General features: G+C 51.7%; 1 protein-coding gene across 2 annotated transcripts in view; it reads right to left on the bottom strand.

Moving 5' to 3' along the window:
* The window catches only part of Emp2 (epithelial membrane protein 2), a 28,411-nt gene that overhangs the window by 3,508 nt on the left and 4,703 nt on the right, over positions 1-20,200 (bottom strand). Inside the window, exons 2-5 of one of the 2 annotated variants that reach the window (XM_048332591.1) lie at positions 6,994-7,112; positions 5,815-5,905; positions 2,508-2,654; positions 1,212-1,430 (exon numbers count right to left, since the gene is read on the bottom strand). In XM_048332591.1, the coding sequence (XP_048188548.1) occupies positions 1,240-1,430; positions 2,508-2,654; positions 5,815-5,905; positions 6,994-7,071 (507 nt within the window). In that variant the 5' untranslated portion in view covers positions 7,072-7,112 and the 3' untranslated portion in view covers positions 1,212-1,239. Of the gene's footprint in view, positions 1-1,024; positions 1,431-2,507; positions 2,655-5,814; positions 5,906-6,993; positions 7,113-20,200 lie in introns of those variants that run through there. The other variant, XM_048332590.1, reaches the window with a different exon arrangement.

The raw sequence follows: 20,200 nt of genomic DNA, 5'->3' as shown, positions 1-20,200 counted from the left end.
ATTTAGGCTGTACTCAGTGCCCCATGGGCAAGACTAAAGCATGCTCCCTCCCACCGCAGCTCTGCCTTCTCATTGGTTTCTAGTCCGTTCCCTCCATTAGACTGTGAGCCTTGTGGGGAAAGATGGTCTTGGGAACGTATCCCCTGTGCCTGCCATGGGCAAACATGCCATGGTTTATGTTGATTTGTGAATGAATGAATGAACAGTAGATGGGATGGAGGGAGGGAACCTATGAGGCTCTAGAAGGCAGGGGTTGGTAGAGGCAGCTAGCCTAGCATGCAAGGCAGGAAGAGAAAGGCCACTCCAAGCCGTTCTGTTTGGAGGCACATGGCCTTATTGTGGGGTATGGGTGGCCCAGATGTAAACACCCAGGAAAGAGCAGGAACAAGAGCCGGTGAAGTGCAGCTGTGGCTTGCAGAGGGGGCCATCTTGACACAAGACAGCTAAAGCTTATGGGATAGCCCCACCCCCACCCCAAGGCTCAGGGTCTGTGATCCCCAACTTGAATGTATGGAAGCATGGTCAGAGGAAATGCAGATTCTGGGAGTCTGGGGACTGGCCCAAATGGGAGATTTTAGAATCAACACTCTAAGGAGCTACTTTTGAAAACTTCGCCTAAATCTGACCCTCAGCTTAAAGATCACAGTCCCCTAGAAGACAGCCCACAAAGGGGAATGGTGATCTGCCCCCCTGGGTTCTGGTCCACCGTTAGACACCATGCCAGGGTTGGCTGCACCTGTGAACCCTACCCCTCGCCCCCACCTTCCCTGTTGACCAGAGGTTTGGGAAGGGGAGGGTAAGGGAGCAGGGGCTTGGTGGGGGCCCAGAGCCGGGGCTCTTATCACATTCCCACACAGCCCGCCATTACCCCGCATGGGCAAGAAGCATCCTGCTAACCGATTTCCAGATTTTGCCTTTGTCTTGTTGAGACTTTCTGGTGGGCAAGAACTGAGGACAGCCAGCATTCATGGTCTATCTTGTGATCTCAAGAATGCAAGAATTCCCCTCTTGCTCATTGCTTTGGTTTTTGTTGTTGGGGTGTTTTTTGGAGGGGGTGAGGTTTTTTTTGTTTTTTTTTTTGTTTTTTTTAATCTTTTTTTTTTACTTTTAAAGGAAACGATATGTTTGCTAGAAAAAACCCACACACACGCGCGCGCGCACACACACACACAGATTATATACAACATGGTTAGGTGGATGCGAATGCCTACTGCAGGGAGACGGGCGGCGCCCGCAGCTCTATTTGCGCTTCCTCAGGACCAGGTACATGAGGCCACTGAGGAAGGTGAAGGCGAAGGCCACCCAGGCCAGGATGAAGGAGTAGCCGTAGTAGCCTTCCGCCATCAGGGAGCCATAATAGCCATAGTTGTTGTTGTGAAAGTCCTGGCGCCGGTCTGTATAAATGGAAGCCCCAATCATGACACACAGACCTGTCAGAAACAAACCCGGGGGTTCAGGTAAGTCACAGGGGATCACAGAGCACCCCACACAGCCCAGGGCTTATGGCTGCAGCCCAAGACAACTCAGCTCTCCGGCTGGAATACCACAGCAGCCATAGACAAATGGAGGTGGCTGTGTTTCAATAAAACTTTATTTACACAACCCATGCGACTGGCTACATTTGGCCTGTGAGCTGTAGTTTTCCAGCCCTCTTTAAGTACTACATTGTGTGGGTCTGGCTGTGTGGCCAGTTCTGGCTGTGGAAATACCACTCTGTGAAAAGTATTATTCCCAGAAAAAAGATAAGAGAGGAGAAAGTTGAGGGTTCTGTTTGTTTATTTTCCAGTGTTTTCCTTTCCCCAACTTACTGCTTTAGGTACTGTCAGGTTTAAGCTAGAAGGTATGGAGCTGCTGCAGCACTCTTGGAATCATGGGGCAGGGGTGGAGCGTGCCACCACTGATACTTGGAGGTTACAGGAGGATAGAAAGAGTAGGAATGCCTCAGTGTCATGGACAAGCTATTGATTGTGTGAAAGTGGCAATTGTCTGAACAGTTCAGTTCATCCACCGTTGGATATTGTCTGCTCTGTAGCACAAGTGCCCGCACTAAGCATGGCCAGTGCCAGCACGCACAGACAGCAGTAGTGGCACGAGGTGGAAGCCTGTCTTGCCCTGGGGGACCGGCAGCTTCTGTACATAGAGGACCCCAGAGCTTCTCTGGCCATTTGTAACAACAAATGGTTGTGTGGCGACATGGCCTTCCTCTGAGGTCAGCCTCGCTACAATCTATGCCCTTCGTGGGCCGGGCCTGTGGGCATCTCTGCCACCAACCAGCCGAAAGCCTGTGGATGGCTCATCTCCACAGCCTCTGGGGTCCCAGACGATCACCCTGGCTCATCTCCACACCCCAGCTTCCCTGGCCTGGCCCAGCTTCCCTGGGGTCCCCCCAACCCCCACCCCAAGCCTCCAGCCCCTAGACTCCCACCTCAACCCAAATATCCCCAGTATACCAAGCGCACACGGCCCAACCCCAGGCGGCTTCTCTTGTGAGCTGGCACCCCACTTACACGACATGAGCTGGATGATTGAGGTTAAAACGAATCTCTCTCCCTGCTTGAGGCGGAAGAGCTGGAGCAGGAAGATGAGGAAGGCGATGCAGCTCAGGATGGTGGAGAGGATCATGGAGGCCTGCACGGCCTGCAGCGTGGCGTATTCTGCGGGTGGAGAGAGGCAAGGCTGAGGATGGCTACCTGTGCCGGCGGGGGGCCTGGGGAGGCCCAGCTTGGGGGTGACTGGGCCAAGGAGCCAGGGTTCGGGCTGCAGTCTGAACACTGAGGATAAGAACAGCCAAGGAATCTTCCAGATCCCCTCTCTCTAGAAGCACATGGGAGCGGGTAGTCCTCAACCCCTTTTCAAAGGGAGGATCCTTAACTTGACCAAAAGATGGGTGGAGAAAGGATTCCCTGTCCAGTGCTCTTCCTGCTTCAGGTCATGGAGACATGCCTGGCTCAGGGACAGGGGGCTTCAAAGAAAAAAATCTGTGCCAGTACTGAGGCTTGAACTCAGGGCCTGGGCACTGCGCCATCGGTTTTCATTCAAGGCTGGCACTCTACCACTTGAGCCACAGCTCCACTTCCACCTTTTTGCCAGTTATTGGAGGTAAGTGTCTCAAGGACCCTTAAGTAAAATTGCAGGTGAGCCCCTGGTGCCCAACTGGGCTGGCCTTTTTTTTTTTTTTTTTTTTTAAATTTTTTAGCCTCCATTCACTGTGCAAAGGTGGAGTTTTATTGTGCCATTTCCACACATGCATGCAATGTACCTCAAGCAAATTCCCTCCATCACTCTTACCCCTCGTAATCTGGGATTTGGTTGTTTGTATTTTGTTTTCACCGCAGAAGGAGCCAAGAGACATTGAGAGGGATGCATGTCTGGCCAACATTTGATTTTCCGAGCTTTTTGGGTTTGCTGTTGTTGGGGTTTGTTTTTGATCAGTTGTGGGCTTGATCTCAGGGCCTGGGTGCTGTCTCTAAGCTTTTGTGCTCAAGGCTAGTGCTCTACCACTTTGAGCCACAGTTCCACTTCCAGTTTTCTGGTGGTTAATTGGAGATTAGAGTCTCATGGACTTTCCTTCCTGGGCTGACTTTGAATCATAATCCCCGGATCTCAGTCTCTTGGGTAGCTAGGATTATAATAGGCACGAGCCACACCAGTGCCTGCCTTGAGCTTTTGTCAAATTTTGTTTTGTGTTGCAAAACTGGGGTTTGAACTCTGGGCCTCATGCTTGCTAAGCAGGTGTTCCACCACCGAGCCACACCGTTAGTCCTAGTAGAGTACTTTGTAAATCTTCCCTGCTTTTATTTGGAAGTGACATTGGCTTGTTACTTATGATAGAAAAGGAAAGGGACAGACAGGAAATACCTCAGGCTCGCAGACCATCCAGTTTCTTGTCACCTGGTCTTTGCTTTTTGGCTTAGCAACTTTTTTTTTTATAAATGTCAGAACCACTCTTAGCTCAGGGACCACCCTCAGAATGGGCTCAGCTTGCTTCCTAATTTTAAAGGAAAATAACAAACATAGCCAGGCATGGTGGCTGCAGCCTATAATCCTAAATCCTTGAGAGGTGGAGATGGAAGAATCACCATCCAAGGCCAGCTTGGGTATAAAAGTTTGCAAGATTCCATCTTGCATGGTGGCTCACACCTGTAGTCCTTGATACTCAGGGAGCTGAGATATACGGATTGCGGTTCAAAGCCAGTCTAGGCAGAAAAGTCCATGAGACTCTTATCTCCAACTCACTACCCAAAAGACTTTGAAGTGGAGCTGTGGCTCAAGCGGTAGAGCATTAGCCTTGACTAAAAAAGCTCAAGGACTGTGCCCAAGCCCTGAATTCAAGCCCCAGAACCTGAACAACAACAAAAAAGTTTCCAAGATTCCATCTCAACTAAAGGTTATCCCAGCTTGGGCAGCACAACCGCTCAGGGCATCCCCCATCACACCACTGAGTACAGATAGGAGGATCACACACTCCAGGGTATAAAGGGAGACCCTACTTTAAAAGTAACCAATGCAAAAGGAAGCTTAAACCCTGCATTCAACCCTTTAGTACTTAAAAAAAAAGGGGGGGGGGGAGGACACAAGTTCATAACCCCCAGGGGTAATGGGAATGGGGTACAGACGCCAACAAAGGTCCCCACAGAGCACAGAAATGTGGCTGTTCCCATGACCAGGGCTTAGCGTGAGATAGGGCTGGGGGTGTGGCTCAAGTAGCAAAGTGCCTGCCTGGCAAGCACAAGGCCCCAGTTCAAACTCCCGTACTGAAAAAAAAAACCAACAACAACAACAGAAAAACAAAAACCAAGAGGAGGTGGCACTGACTGTACCACATGCCCAGGGCAGTCAGTCCTCAGTTGGTCCCATTTCAATGGCATCCTGGCTCCATCTGTCACTTCTGGCTGGGTGATTGGGGGTAACAAAGCTTTCCTGTCATACAGTGGGGCCCACAGTCCTGTGAGGTCATGGGTGTACACAGGGGTCACCCCCACACACAGGAAAACAAAAACTCAGTATATGTGACTTGATGCTGGTGAAGACATGGGGAGAAAGCCTGGGACCCCGAGAGTGAGAGCCCTGTGCTCCCCAAATACATTGTCAATTTTGCCAAACAAATAGAAACAAGCACATAGGATGCCTCTATATTTGCGTATCGGGTAAACCATTTTGAGCATATGTCTATTGAGCCTAACCTGTGGGACGCAATCCTGAGAACAAACTCACTGTAGCTCTGGAATACCAGGTCTAGCTGCACAGCACTCATTTTAGCAGACACACCCAGGACCCTGAACAACATCTCACATCAGTTTCTCAACTGAGATTACAAATGTGCGCTACTATACCTAGCTTTTGTCAAGGTTATAGTTGTTCGTTTTCACAGGGCTTGGGGATGGCATGGTTGAGGATGAGTTTAGCATGCATGAGGCCCTGAGTTCAGTGCCCACTACTAAAGAAAAAGAAAAGAAACAGCAGGGTTTTCTGCATCCACAAAGGTCCTACAAGTAGGTTTGATTCACTTAATGAGGACTTTACAGCTCTGGTCTCAGCTGAGCACACTGAGCTTCCAGGACATCGGATGGCTTAGCCCCCGATGGCAGGGAGATGACCGGATGGAAAGCAGCATGGAGGCGGGGCCTGGGCAGTGAGGAGAAAACCCTGGGCAGGGGCTGAGGCGGAGGAAATGGGGTGGAGACACAAGAGCGGAGCCCAGCTTAGCCTGCCTGGTGCATGGGTATGGTAGCTCTTGGTGTCCCTGTGCAGAGGCCCTGGGCACAGCCAGCAGGCCTGAGTACAGCGCCCATGCTCTGAGAAGGACTCACTCACCTGAGAAGGAATCATTGATTTCTGTACAATTCGAGTCATTTCTGCACACTCTCCAGACATCGGCAGAGAAGCCTTCTCCTACCCACCAGGCCTGTACCCAGAAACGGAAACAGAGAGGAAGGCTGTCGGTTAGTGATGCCCACACCAAGTCCTCATGGCGGGAAGAGGGTCTCCGGCTGCAGCCTGCAGCCCTGAGGATCTTGGTGAAGTGGCTAAGTTAGGGCTTTGGGACCTACCTACCAGGATCTAGGGGACACCGGGTTGTCTATCTGCAGAGATGGCTAGTGTCCTCTCACACATGGGTAAGGTGAGGCAATGATAATGATGCATAGTGGTCAGGGCCAGGAGTGGCAGTACACACCTGTAATCCCAGACCCTCAGGAAATAGAGATGGGTAGATCCCAATTTAGGCCCTTCCTGTGTGTGTGTATGTGCCAGTACTGGGGTTTGAACTCAGGGCCTGGGCACTGTCCCTTACTTTAGCTTTTCTACTCAAGGCTGTGCTCTACCACTTGAGCCACAGCTCCATTTCCTGCTTTTTGGTGGTTGGTTGGAGATGAGAGTTGCACAGACTTTCCTTTTAAATAGCTAGCTCTTTAGTCTGAAGTGTTGAGGATTGAAATGAGGACTTAGGATTAGAGAAGCGCCCATAAAGAGATGGTTAACACGTTTCTTTCCCTACTGCTGAGAGTCTGTACAGTCTCAAGCACGAGCTCTGCCAGGGAGGGCATGGGTAGGGGGAGGAAGCCACATGGGCTTCTAGCTGGGAGTGGAGGAGGGGGGAAATCTCAGGCCACGGCCCTCAGTGCAGGGAAATTTGCTCCTAGGACAGCCGACAATGTCTGAGGACATTGCTAGTTGCCGGAGCATGGGTGGAAGTGCTGACACCTAGTGGGCAAAGCAGTAACAACAACAACCCACAGATAGGGCTAAGCCACGTGTGACGCCCAGGAGGGCCCTGCCACCACCAATTACCCAGCCCAGGGCTGTCACCCCATCCTCAAAGGGTTTCTTGGTGGGATGCCTGCCCACCAAGCTCCAGGAAGGAACCCACGGGGAGCAGACAAAGGCCCATGTCCTCCCAAACCTGCCATCCCAACCTGAACGTGGAAGATTCCAGCATGTTCCAGACACCCCTGTCTCTGGGCTCCCCGGTGGTCTGCAGGAAGAGGGACTTACATTGTCGATGGTGGCTATGAACAGCAGGGCTGAGGAGGTGATGTGGAAGATGATGATAAAGACCAGAAGCACCAACATGGTCACGGGGCGGGGTGGGCCCGGGGCTGGAGAGGGCTGTGCTGAAGAGGGTGACAAGGACACCAAGTCAGACATGTGACCCACAGAGCAAAATTCAAAGCAGAAAGAAAGGAAACACAATGGAGTTCTACCCGCTCAAGGTCTCTACTCACATTTCCCCAGCTTATCCTAACCACGTGCTGCAAAACTTCCTTTGCTTCTGGCCCAGGATCTGAGCCATCCAACAGCTTCTTATGGAGTCTTTTCAGTGCCCTTTAATGTGGAAGGGTCCCTCAATCTGCCTTTGTTTTGCTTGTTTGTTTGTTTTGGCCAGTCCTGGGGCTTGGGACTTGGGTACTGTCCCTGGCTTCTTTTTGCTCAAGGCTGACACTCTACCTCTTATGCCACAGCGCCACTTCCAGCTTTCTCTATGTGTGTGGTGCTGAGGAATCGAACCCAGGGCTTCATGCATGCTAGGCCAGTACTCTACCACTAAGCCACATTCCCAGCCCTGCCTTTGTTTTCTTATATGTAGGTTTTTTGTTTTGTTTTTGCCAGTCCTGGGGCTTGAACTCTAGGCCTGGGCATTGTCCCTGAGCCTCTTTGTGCTCAAGGCTAGCACTCTACCACATGAGCCATAGCGCCACTTCTGCCTTTTTCTGAAAATAAGTCTCATAGACTTTCCTGCCCAGGCTGGCTTCAAGCCTCAATCCTCAGATCTCAGCCTCCTGAGTAGCTAGGATGACAGGGGTGAGCCACCAGCCCCTGGCTCTGCCTTTGTTTTTTTTCAAGACAGTGGCATGATTGAAGTGTCTTGATCATTTGTTCGGTAGAATGTCTGGCCAACTTGTATTTGATGTGTCCTCTCCCTCTCTAGTGAGAATGTCTTACACAAAACCCTCCACCCCTTCTCCTCACTGGCCTCCCTTCCCCTCCCACTGATGGAGGCTTGCTCGTCGGGAAGCACCCATGGAACTGTGTGGCTGGGGAATTCAGTCTGGGACGCCCCAAGGCGATTCCGTGCGTCACCCTGACAAGCCTCCCAGTGATTCTTCCCAGCCCAGAGATTCTTCCAATTCCTTTGACGGCACAAGCTCCCCTTTGTGTAGGCCTGTGTCATTCTCCATTGCTATCGTGCCTCCAAACACTTGCATTGCTGCCCACTTGTAAAGCGGCTCGCAAACCACACTGAAATGCCACGATGCTTCCGTGCCAGCTGTCATGCCAAAGGGCCAAGTTCATCAGGCCCCGATGGGCAGAGCCACCCCGGCTTCGCATCAGATAACACCAGTGCCCAGGGACACAAAACCAAACCTTACTAGAAAGCATCACAGTCAAATATTACAAGGCAGCCGGTGGCTCATGCCTGTGATCCCAGCTACTCAGGAGGCTGAGATCTGAGGATCACAGTTCAAGGCCAGCCCAGGCAGGAAAAGTCCGTGAGACTCTTATCTCCAATGAATCACCAGAAAACTGGAAGTGATAGAGCACTAGCCTTGAGCCTGTAGAGCTTGGGGCAGCGCCCAGGCCCAGAGTTCAAACCCCACAACTGACTGCTCACCTAGTGAGAACAGCCCCTCCCAACCTTTCTGATGAACTAAATAAGCCACCATTTTGGTGCTAGTCTGTCACTAACATGAGCCTTTCTCCACACCCCACCCAAATCCCATGTGCACACAAAAAGAAGAGGGAGAGCTTGGTTAAGCTGTAGATTGTGGATGGAATTGATTTTTTGAAACTGTCACTAGATGCAGGTAAAGGTTTTTGAAGTTTCCCTCTAAAAGTAAGGACCCTTCACTTAGGGTCCTTGACTTCAATGGCAGAATAAGAATTTCTGGACAAGTCACTATGGTAAGAAAACTTGGCAGGGCTTTATTGAGTAAGTAAGCAAGCAGGCAAACAGACCAGCAGAAAGGAGAAGGGGCACACTCTAACAGGGTGGGTGCTCTTGAGGAGAGAGACATCTAGCTTCTTGGCTATTATGGGTATTTGTAGGGTAAAGTTATGCAAAGAAAGGTGTATTATCTTTGCTTCCCCCCCCCCCCCCCCCAGAGCTGCTCTTCATGAGCTAAATCCCCAACCCCTTATCTTTGCTCTAAACACTCCTGGTGTTATTTTCTGAGTTTCTGGATGTTTGGGGCATTCTTTCCAGGTAAGAATGCATCCTGCCACCAAACAGACCCTTAGTCTTGAGCTAAGGAAGGCACCCTGTTATCCGGGTTTGGGGTAGGAGTTTGCTTAGGTTTGGAAGCAGCATTTCTCTCAGGAAGGCATACATCCTTCCAGACAAATGTTAATTCTCAGGGTGAGAAAGGCACCTCTCAGGAAGGCATGCATCCTGCTGTGTCTCTTTGAGGCAAAGATAGTGCCTGCTGTGTTTCTAAATGCCATGTTTCTGACTTGTGTTCAGCAGGTGTCATTTTCCTCAGTTTATCCTGCTCAGTACCAGGGTTCGATCTCAGGACCTTGTGCTACTTAAGCAGCTGCGGAACCATGCCTCCACCCGCAGCTGGAATTTAACAACACTGTTCTGGGTTGATTATGCTTATAAGGTACTTTCTTCTTCTTAAGGTAAGTTAATGCCATTTGTAGCCGTGGCATAAAATAGCCTTTTTAAACAAATGTATCAATGTTTTAGAGTCAGTCATTTAAGAAAAATCATATGTAAATAAAGAGGTAGATCTTGGCCTTAGGAAAAGTCCTGAAAAAGTGATTCGCCAGTGCATGACGTCTGGTGTCACTGCTTTAACCCCGGGAAGTGATTGCAGCTGGAAATTGAGACATCCGAGTGAGGTTCCTGCAGAGAAGCAGGAGCTGGGGTCAGTCAAGTCAGGTCTTGCACCGAGCATAAGACAAAGGGCTGGGGACAGGCAAGGGTAGCTATGGATTGTTTTGAACTTGGGGAAGAGAGACATAGATGTCATCTATTTAGCATATGTTCAGATCTCCAGCAAGGGGGGAAAACAAAAACAAAACACGGCAGGGAATGTGACTCAGTGGTAGAGCGCTTACCTTAGCATGCACGAAGCCCTGGGTTTGATTCCTCAGTACCACATAAACAGAAAAAAACCCAAAAAACCCAGAAGTGGTGCTGTGGCTCAAGTGGCAGAGTACTAGCCTTGAGCAAAAGAAGCTCAGGGACAGTGCTCAGGCCCTGAGTCCAAGCCCCAGGACCGGGAAAAAACAAAACAAAACAAAACAAATCAGGGCAATCAGTGCTAGAACTTATGATCCCACAGTATTGCTGGTGATCCCCCACAAACACACACATACAGGAGGAAATTGTAAGTAGAGGAAATGCCACACATCTTTAGAAGGGAGTAAAATAACCCTTTGCTCCTGAATTGCTATACAAATCTCCTTTCTTTGATGCCAGCCTCCCAGTCTTCTTACTAGGGGCAACCTCCCCTCTTCTTCCCCCCACTGGCCCTGGAGCTTGAACTCAGGGCCTAGGCACTATCCCTGAGCTTCTTTATGCTCAAGGCTAGCATTCTACAACTTGAGCCACAGTGCCACTTCCACTTTTTTCTGAGTAGTTTATTGGAGATAAGAGTCTTATGGACCTTTCTGCCTGGGCTGGCTTAGAACCATGATCCTCAGATCTCAGCCTCCTAAGTAGCTAGGATAACAGGTGTGAGCCACTAGAGCTCAGCAGCCACCACTCTTATAATAGGTTCCCTGTGCACCCTCCCAGAGATATTTGTGAGAGGAACACTTAGTCCCTACTCCTCTTGTTTCTGTATGGAGGGACTGGCACTAGAGTAGCACTTCTGTCCTTATGCCCCGCCCCTTACTCCCTCCTTTGCTCCTGATTGGAGGAGGTACTTATTGTTCACTTTCTGGATTGGTGAGCTCACGTCCATTGTGATGCCCTAGTGCAACACTTTGCTCTTCCATCTGTAGGATTTGAGATCTAATCTCCATCCTCCAACTTAGCTTTTCTCACTTAATATTAATCCTCCAGAAAGCATTATTTCCCTGTGCACTTAAATCTACCTTGTTCTTATCTCCAATTAACCACCAAAAAAAAAAAAAAAAAACTTAAGTAGAACTGTGTTTCAAGCGGGAGTATGCTAGCCTTCAGTGGAAAAGGCTCAGGACCAGCGCCCAGGCCCTGCGTTCAAGTTCCAGGACCGGCACACACACAAAATATCATACTGGATGCTGATACTGCAGGCTTCCAGATTGGCCATGTCTCCTGGAACACAGTTTCCTGGACTAGCTTGCTTCCTCCCTCACCCTCTCCTGCTTGCTGTCCCCTCTCCCTCACCATCCCCTTCCCCTCGCTGTCTCCCCCACCCACCATGGCATTCCCCAGCACCATGGGTCTCATGCACACATCCCCTCCTCAGAGAAGGTGCTTGGACCACTTCAGGCCCTCTGCTTCCTTTTCCGGGGAGGACTTGAGCTGGGTGAAGGCCATCTCACTTGTCCCTTGGTTTACTGTCCATCCTCCCCTCTCCTCCCTGCCATGCCCACTGCCCAGAAAGCTGTCACCTTTCTAGAACATGCAGAACTATATGCAGGCCTATAGAAAACTCGAAGGTCTGACTATCAAGGTGGGAGCTGAGGCCTGCGAGGGCCAAAGCCTGGCCCAGCCCCACAGGGAAGCAGGCACCAGGCCAGGACTGAACCGGCATCCTGCCTTCCCACCACACGCCAATCCCCCTTTGGGCTGCAGCAGGAGAACCATCTAGAAGAACAGTGACAATCTTCCCCCTGCTCCATGACCACTTCCCCCAAAGTCCCTGCCCCTTTCCAGCACTGCTTCCATGAGCAACACAAACACAGATCCCCTTGGAATATGGCCTAGTGGCAAGAGCGCTTGTCTTGTATACATGAAACCCTGGGTTCGATTCCCCAGCACCACATATATAGAAAATGGCCAGAAGTGGCGCTGTGGCTCAAGTGGCAGAGTGCTAGCCTTGAGCAAAAAGAAGCCAGGGACAGTGCTCAGGCCCTGAGTCCAAGGCCCAGGACTGGCAAAAAAAAGAAAAAAAGAAATTTACAAACACAGATCCCTTCGAAGAGCACGCATAGGCTTCACCTCCTGACTCGCTCCCCCGCGCAGGGAAGAGGGTTGCTCTCACGCCACCATCTCAGCTGCACACTTCTCCTTGAGAAACACCCCTATTACTGTGGTATGCCCTAATCGCTTTTCTTTTCCTTTCTTTTGTGCTTTCTAGCATTTTGCCGTCTCTGGCTCCATCTCTTATCCATCTTCCTTTTCCTTTGTTTTCCTCCCCTGGTCCTGGGGCTTGAACTCAGGGCCTAAGCACCTTCCTTAACCTTTTTCACTCAAGGCTGGCACTCTACCCCTTGAGCCACACCTCTGCTTCCAGCTTTCCACTGGTTAATTGGAAGAAAAAGGAAAGTCTCCATGTGTCTGCCCAGGCTTGGCCTCAAACTGCAGTCCCCCGACTGCAGGCTCCCGAGTAGGTAGGATGACCGGCGTGATTCCACCACACAGCATTTCCCTCTATGTTCTTCTTCAACTTCCTTGATGTGCCACTCCGAGCCTTCTATTGTGGAACCCCAGCTGCAAAGCCCACGTTACACGGACTGTGTCTTTGCCCAGAGCGCGAGCTCCTGCCCTGCCCTTCCCTCCCGGAGCTCTGATGTGCAGCCTCAGCAGCTGCGGCTGGCACGGGGCAGGGAGGGCGCTGTGCAGGCATGGCATTCCTCCGTGAACACCAGCAAATTCCACCCCGGGCTTCCGGCCCTCCAGGGCGTGGAGGAACGACAGCAGCCGCTTGGGGGAAGGCCCTGGAGGTCATCCCAGCGCGTGAGAGCCAAGCCTGGCAGGACAGAAGCCCGGCTTGCTTTCGATGGCAGCTCCTGTGCCGACTTCAAGCTGCCAGAGTGAAGGACCCCAGTCCTCCTCTCCTACATAAAACAGGCTTGGGGTGACTCGCCGGGGTGTGCAGGGCTCACACTCAACCCCCTTCCCTGTTCCCACTCCAAACCCAGGCATTTTTCTGCTCTGCCCTTTCCACCCACAGGCTTAGGGCCGAAAGAAAACCACAGCCAAAATCCTGCGGGTGACTCACGGACTTCCACCCCCAGACTCCACATTCAGTCATGAGTGGAGGGGCATCTCATCAGTGGCTGATGGGGGACAGAGTAGGGAGCCCGGCCCCTCTTCAGACGCCAAAATGAACCGGAAAGCCCTCTGTCCCCATCCAGATGACCACTCCATCCTCTGGGCGCCATTCCCACCCTCCACCCTCGAGTCCTGCAGGCAGGATGGGCCGGAGCCTCATCCCAGAATGGAAGGCACAGGAACCACCCTGAGGTGGGGGGCTCTGGGGGAGCCCCTCCAGCCGCCCTTCCTCACCCTGGCTGACCCAGGGACTGGCACGCTGGCGAGCCAGGGCCAGACCATGCTTTTGGCACCACGCCGGGGCCTCTGCTACAGCGGGTGCTCCGAGCCCTAGCGGCCAGGGCCAGGCACTCTGGAGGACAGTGGCTTTGGTGGAGGTCGGCTGGGCCTCCGGCCCTGGGGCCTGCCTCTCAGCCCTCTGGGAAGCTCCAGGCGCCGGTGGTGGTGCCCTGGGTGCCCTGGGGGTGGCTCAGCTCTGTGCACAGGGTAGCAGGGACTCTCTGGGCATAGAATCAATATCTGACTCTGTCCGGAAATGGCCGCCGGCGGGACAGTGGAATTTGGGAGGGATCCAAGGCAAGAGCCGCAGAGGATGAGCCCGTCTCCAAAAGAATAATGACATCAACAGCAGTATTGCACTGCCAGTATTTACTGCCTCGAATGTGCCAGAACACTGTTCAAACCTCTTCGTGCACACTAGCCACGCACCCAAACACTGGCGCAGACACTGTAACGAGCCCCGTTTGACGGCCCAGAGAGGTTAGGCGACTTGCTCAACATCTCAGTGAAGCTGGGATCTGAACCAAGAGCTGTGTGCACCAAAGAAGCCACCAGACCCAACTCACATCTGCAACCCTGGCTCATCAGGAGGCTGAGATCTTGAGAATCAAGGCGGGAAGCCAGCGGGGGGAAGTTAAGTCCAGGAAGCACCAATAGGAAGACTGCAGTGCAGGATGGCCCAAAGTGAGGTACAAAGTGAGACCCTACCTCAACAATAACCCATGCAAAACGAAAATGGGGGTGGGGGATCTGGAGGCACAGAAACTTTTCTTCAGCAAAGACCAATCAGCTACCAGTTGACCACAGACCCCAACCTGGCCCAGCCGGGCCCACCGGCAGAATCATGAACGCCACCTGTTTTCTGTTTACGCTGTCCCCTTCTGGGGAGGTTTGTTACACAGCAAGAGCTGACTGATACAGAGGAGATGGTGCTGCTGCTGATTTGACTGAGAGCCTCCTTTGCTTCAGTGTCTCACCTGCTCAGGACATGCGTGGATGTTTTGCTGGTGTGTGGCTGCAGAACAATCAACAGCAGCCATTGTGCGGCACACACCACTGTCTGCCGTCAGCCAAGAATCTCTCAGTATAGCACACCCACTCTGAGGCCCAGAGAAGGCAGGTAGCATTCCCACCAGCACCCAGCAGGAAGGTGGCATTGGCTTAGATCAGGTGTGCCCGGGGTGAGGCAAGTATCAAGTGCAGGGTATTCCCTACCCTCCTTGGCCCACCAGGTCTAGAATGTTCTTTCCCAGGCCATCACCTTCTATTCCTGATTCCCCCGAGATCAGCTGGGCAGCCATTTCCTTTTTTACTGGCTACATTTCACCAGCAACTCAGCCAGGCCCCAGGATCCTCACAGTCGGGAAGCCACAGGCAGCCCCTGGGCTCACAGCTGTCATCCTAGCTACTCAGGAGGCTGAGAGCGGAGGATCTGGGTGCAGAGTCAGCCTGGACAGGAAAGTCCCCGCCCCCAGAAAAAGAGTGGAGAGGTGGCTCAAGTGCCATTCATGAGTGGAAAAGCTAGGTGGGAGGGGAAAGCCTTGAGTCCCACGGAAGGACCTGGCCTTGGGCCTGCCCCCTCCCGGGCCTTGCCTCCTCCTATGCCAGCATTCTCGGGTGGAGCTGCCGAGTAAAGCCCAGGAAGGCATAGGGGTGCACACAGGCATTGTGGGGGGGGGGTGGAGAGATGACACCAGAAGACTCTCCTTGTCTGACACTTCCCCAAATCTGTCCATTTCTCTTGTTTGCAGGTACACCTGCATACCCTCACACATCATGTCTCTTACTTTTTTCCTTCTTAAAATTTTGTGCTGTGACTAGGACTTGAACTCAGGGCCTCATGCTCGTAGCCTTTACATTCAAGGTTGGCACTCTACCACTTGAGCCAAAACTCCATTTCTGGATTTTTTTGGTGGCTAATTAGAGATAAGAGACTCATTGACTTTCCTTTCCGGGCTGGCTTGGAGCCACGATTCTCAGATCTCAGCCTCCTGAGTAGCTAGGGTGACAGGTGTGAGCTGCCAGCACCTGGCTACTTACTCACTTCTTAAACTTGCCTTTTTATAAAAGGAAGCCTTAGAACACAACTGAAATGGAAAGTCGCTGTCACTCGCCATAAATAGCGGGTGCTGGAAAGATAAACACAATAAAAACGGCAACGTTCACCTTATGAAATTCCAGCTAGCTAGCAATCCCGGTGGCTGCCAGCTCGAGGCCAAGGCCGGCTTCCTTTCTATTTCTATTATTTGTACCTCTATTTTTCTTGCTAGTTCTCTGTGCAAACAGGATGGCACACGTGGGGTGGGCGAAAGACAAATTAGCCGCAAACTAGGATTTCCTCTTGGGAGCACTGAAGGCGATTTAAGAAGGAAATGATGCCTTACGTGCCCCTGCATCTGTGCCCCTCCCCCCCGTAATATCTCTCTAGGAGCATAACTGGAGGTGTTAGGGGGCATGGTGCGAGGAGAGGCAGCCCCTCAACTCCCTATCTCTTATGGGGTGGCTATACAGTGGGATCAGGAAACTGACCCAACACAGTGTGGGTGGCGGGCTACCCTCGGCCACCACAGGACCCTTGAACCCAGCCCTGCCCCAGCCAGAGTGCGTAGTTTCCACAGCATCCTCGCCTGTGTGGATCCATGGACACCCTTTCCCGTCTGCACAGCCCGTACCACCGGCTGCCCATGTTTTTCTTTAAAATACATGGTGAGGTCACACACTTCAGGCCAGGCATGGAGGCATACACTTGTGATCCCAGTATTTCAGAGGCAGAGGCAAGAGAATCGATCCTAAGTTCAAGCCTGGCTTGAGAGAGGAGAGGGAGGTGCTATGAAAACAAATAGAAAGTAACGCATTTTTAAAGATAAATTCAGGCGGGCTGGGAATGTGGCTTAGCGGTAGAGTGCTCGCCTTGTGTGCATAAAGCTCTGGGTTCGATTCCTCAGCACCACATAAACAGAAGAAGCCGGAAGTGGCTCTGTGGCTCAAGTGGTAGAGTGCTAGCCTTGAGCAAAAAGAAAGCCAGGGACAGTGCTCAGGCCCTGAGTCCAAGCCCCAGGACTGGCAAAATAAATAAATAAATAAATACAGCTATATTTAAAAAAAATAAACAAACTCAGACGTGTTACCATCTTGAACATGGTTGTATGCTATAGAAATAATCTCCAAATACCTTCAGGCATGGGTACCCCACTCTTGTGGGGTTACCCATAATTATATTTCTTTGGGGGCCTCTGACCTCATCTCTCCCTGACAGAACTACAGAGGGGGAGGGGAGCAGCTGCCTGGCCCCAGCAGCTACATCCTTACAGATACCCTAAAGCCTGGGTTCCCCTTGTGCACCTCCTCCCTTGGGGCCTGCTGAAGGCTGGGCTCCCTGTGAGACACAGGCACGGGGTCTCAGGCCTGCCAGCCCTAGAGGTGTGACCTAATCGGGGGTTCTGACCTCCCCAGGAAAAATGGTTTAAGGCTGAAAGAAAGAGAACCCAGGGCACAGAGAGAGGATGGGGTGGAGTGGGGTGGGAGACAGCAAGTAGAAGAAGTGGGAAGTGACAGACCTGTTAGAGGAACCCAGAGAGGCCAGTGGACTGGAGCAAGCCACCCAAAGGGGAGAATGGCCACGTGGGACCTGAGAAGACCACCTGGGGTGGCCTGTGCCCAGCCCCACCCTCCCCAGGGGCTGAGGTCACCCTTCCAGGTGGAGACTGAGTGGCCCTTCCCTAGGCTGTGCTGGTGGCAGCCGGCCAAGGCTGAGCCACATCAAGGCTTTCAGGAGCAATCGAAACCACTGAAGAGCCTCAAGTGGGCGGCGGGAGTGAGGGGCCTGCTTTGATTCTCTGTATGGCCCTTCAGTGCCTACAGAGATCAGAATGCTTGTGGGGACAGTGGTCCATGGAAAAGAGAGAATGTCTGGGCCAGGATGGCGGTGGGCTGCACCAAGGTGGAGATGACCTGGGCCAAGAATGGAGATGACCTGGGCCAAGGTGGCTGCGCCCTGGGCCAAGATAAAGATGAACCGGGCTAAGATAGCCATGGCCTCGACCAAGATGGCGGCCATGGGGATGAAGAGAAAATCTGGATCCCACTGACACTGAAACCGGTCCTGGGACCTCAGTGCAAGCCAGTGGCAGGTGCGGGTGGCAAGCACTACCCAGACTGTCTCTGAACGCCCAGGGACTTCCCAATCGTCCATCTGGATTTCTGGATGCTTTACACATTCCCCTGAGGCCCCAGTGAGGGCCCACCACAGACCCAAAGAAAACCATCTCACAGACGATCTGAATGACACAGTCATAAGAGTGAATGGAGGAGCAGGGGCCGAGGGGATGCCGGCCAAGATCGGAGACCACCACCAGCTCACCCTGGAGGAAGCTCGTGTGTCACCCAGACACCCACAGGAACTAAGATCACGAAGAAACCTTCTGCACCATCAAAGACCAAGATTCTACACGAGATGAAGGTCAACCCTTGAGGGGGACACGGGCAGTGCACCCCAGCACTTCACCTTCACATCCTCCCCTGCCAGCCACGGGAGCTTAAAAAGTTCTGTAACACCTGCAGGACAGGTGCCCGTCTACCTGGCAAGTGTTGTTCCCTATAACTGAATCCAGAAAGGAGACACACAGGACTGGGAAAACCTGCGCTCCACATGGGCCCCGAGGCCACGGTGGTCACTGTTCCTGGCAGACCAATGTCTGTGGTTACATAAGCAAGGTGCTTTTCCACAGAGGGTTGTAGTCTTTTTGTTTTTGCTTGTGCCAGTCCTAGGACTTGAACTTAGGACCCAGAGTCTTGTTGCTCAGGGCTAGCACTCTACCACTTGAGCCACAGATCCATTGCCAGCTTCTTCTTTGTATTTCTACTTTCTATTATTTTAAGGGAGTGCTCAATTGGAGAGTATCACAGACTCTCCTGTGTGAACTGCCATCCTCAGATCTCAGCCTCCTGAGTAGCTAGGAGGACAGGGGTGAGCCACTGGCACCCAGCTATCGCATAGTGTTTTGAGCATTTTTTTAAAAAAAAGTTAATGCAAAGCAGATCATTCATACTGGTACCTAGAGATGAACCTTGCCTTTTGACTGTCTGTTTAGTGTGGGTTTGGGTTTTCTGGTTCTTGTTGTTGTTGTTGTTTGTTTTCCCCAAGACTCTTGCTATGTCATGATTTTCCTACCTCGGCCCCCTGCATGCTGGGACTACAGGCTTGAACTGCCACGCCTGACCACCTTGTTCCTTTGAATTGCCATAAAGGATTCTACAGTTGACTGATAGATATTTAGATTTTCCTCGTTAGAATCGTTGCTGCTAAGGAGCCCACTACGGGGGCCTTCCAAGCCCATTTCCAGCCCCACAGGCTTATAGAAACACGAGCCCACCACCATTCCACACCTTTCCTACAACAGCCTCTCAGGGCCCTGGATGTGAGTCACCATGCTCCCTGCAGGAGCTTCTGACCTCCTTTGAAGGCCGGGAGGTGCACTGGGGCTCTGCGCACTGCGCAGGGTTGTTTAATAAATGCCCTTATCAAGATGAAAGCAGGGGAATCCAGCCCCTCCTGCCGCCTCACTCTGGTTCAAGCCACTTTCATGTACATCAGTAGATCATCTCCTGTGATCCTCAGCACAGCCAGCAGGTCACTAAGGATGAAGGGATTCCCCTCCGGAGCTAAGTGGCAGGCCTGGGTCTGAAACTGAATTTAGGGACTCTTCATAATAGAGGAGCAGGGGTGGGGGCTCACAGGCATCTCCAGATTAGTTCTGCCATTGAAAGTGTAAAATCTATCCATCCTAGGCCCTGTTATTGTAAGACTTTCGACAAACTCGAGTATATTAGCTACATTCTGTGCTTATTAACTGTATTATTTTACCACCTTAAAAAAACATTTTATTTAATTTACTTACATTTTTGCCAGTCCTGGGGCTTGGACTCAGGGCCTGAACACTATCCCTGGCTTCTTTTTGCTCAAGGCTAGCACTCTACCAGTTGAGCCACAGCACCACTTGCAGCTTTTTCTGTTTATGTGGTACTGAGGAATCGAACCCAGGGCTTCATGCGTGCAAGGCAAGCACTCTACTGCTAAGCCTTATTCCCAGCCCTTATTAACTATATTCTTTAACCACCTAAAAAAAGTATTTTAAAGTTCAAGGCATCAACTTCTGCTGAACCGTAAGTGATACTATTGGCTACACTACAGAGTTCTGTGCTGTTTGCCTATGTTTTTCAAAGGCCAGCCAAGGAAAACACACGATTCGTTTTTCCTTGTTTTTGATGTTGGGCTGCCCATCTTCCCTTATCTGGGGCGTCACCAATCAAAGCACACTTGGGAAAACATTCATCAGAAGATGAATGAGAGAGAAACTACAAGGTTTCCATCTTAGGCGAGAGACTCTGCTGCTGAGAAAACAACTGTGTTCAGACAGTGGCCAGCTGGCAATGGGCCCTTGCAATCTTGCCTGGTGACAGCTATTTAGCACCCTGGATTTCTAAGGACAGTCTTAATACTCACTATCACTCTAGTGTCCCCTCCCTCAGCTCTCTATCCGGAACCTTCTAGAAGCCGATGGCATGTAGCCTGGATGTGGAGAGTAAGAACTGGAGCCTCCCCTCTCTTCCCTCCGTCCCTTAAAAACACAGGGAAATCTAGTTTCCCAAGGAAGGTGAGGGCCCAGGAATTCAAGTCCCCATCCAACAACCACTCATTAAGCAACAGAGGCGCTGCGGGGTGAGCGCCAGGGACACCTCTGCACCAGGGGGAGGGCGGGGCCGCTCTCT

This window comes from Perognathus longimembris, chromosome 23 (assembly GCF_023159225.1).
Source record: "Perognathus longimembris pacificus isolate PPM17 chromosome 23, ASM2315922v1, whole genome shotgun sequence".
In the NCBI taxonomy this organism is placed as follows: domain Eukaryota; kingdom Metazoa; phylum Chordata; class Mammalia; order Rodentia; family Heteromyidae; genus Perognathus; species Perognathus longimembris.
Note: the sequence above shows the minus strand (reverse complement) of the source record. Positions and strands in the feature narration are given on the sequence as shown.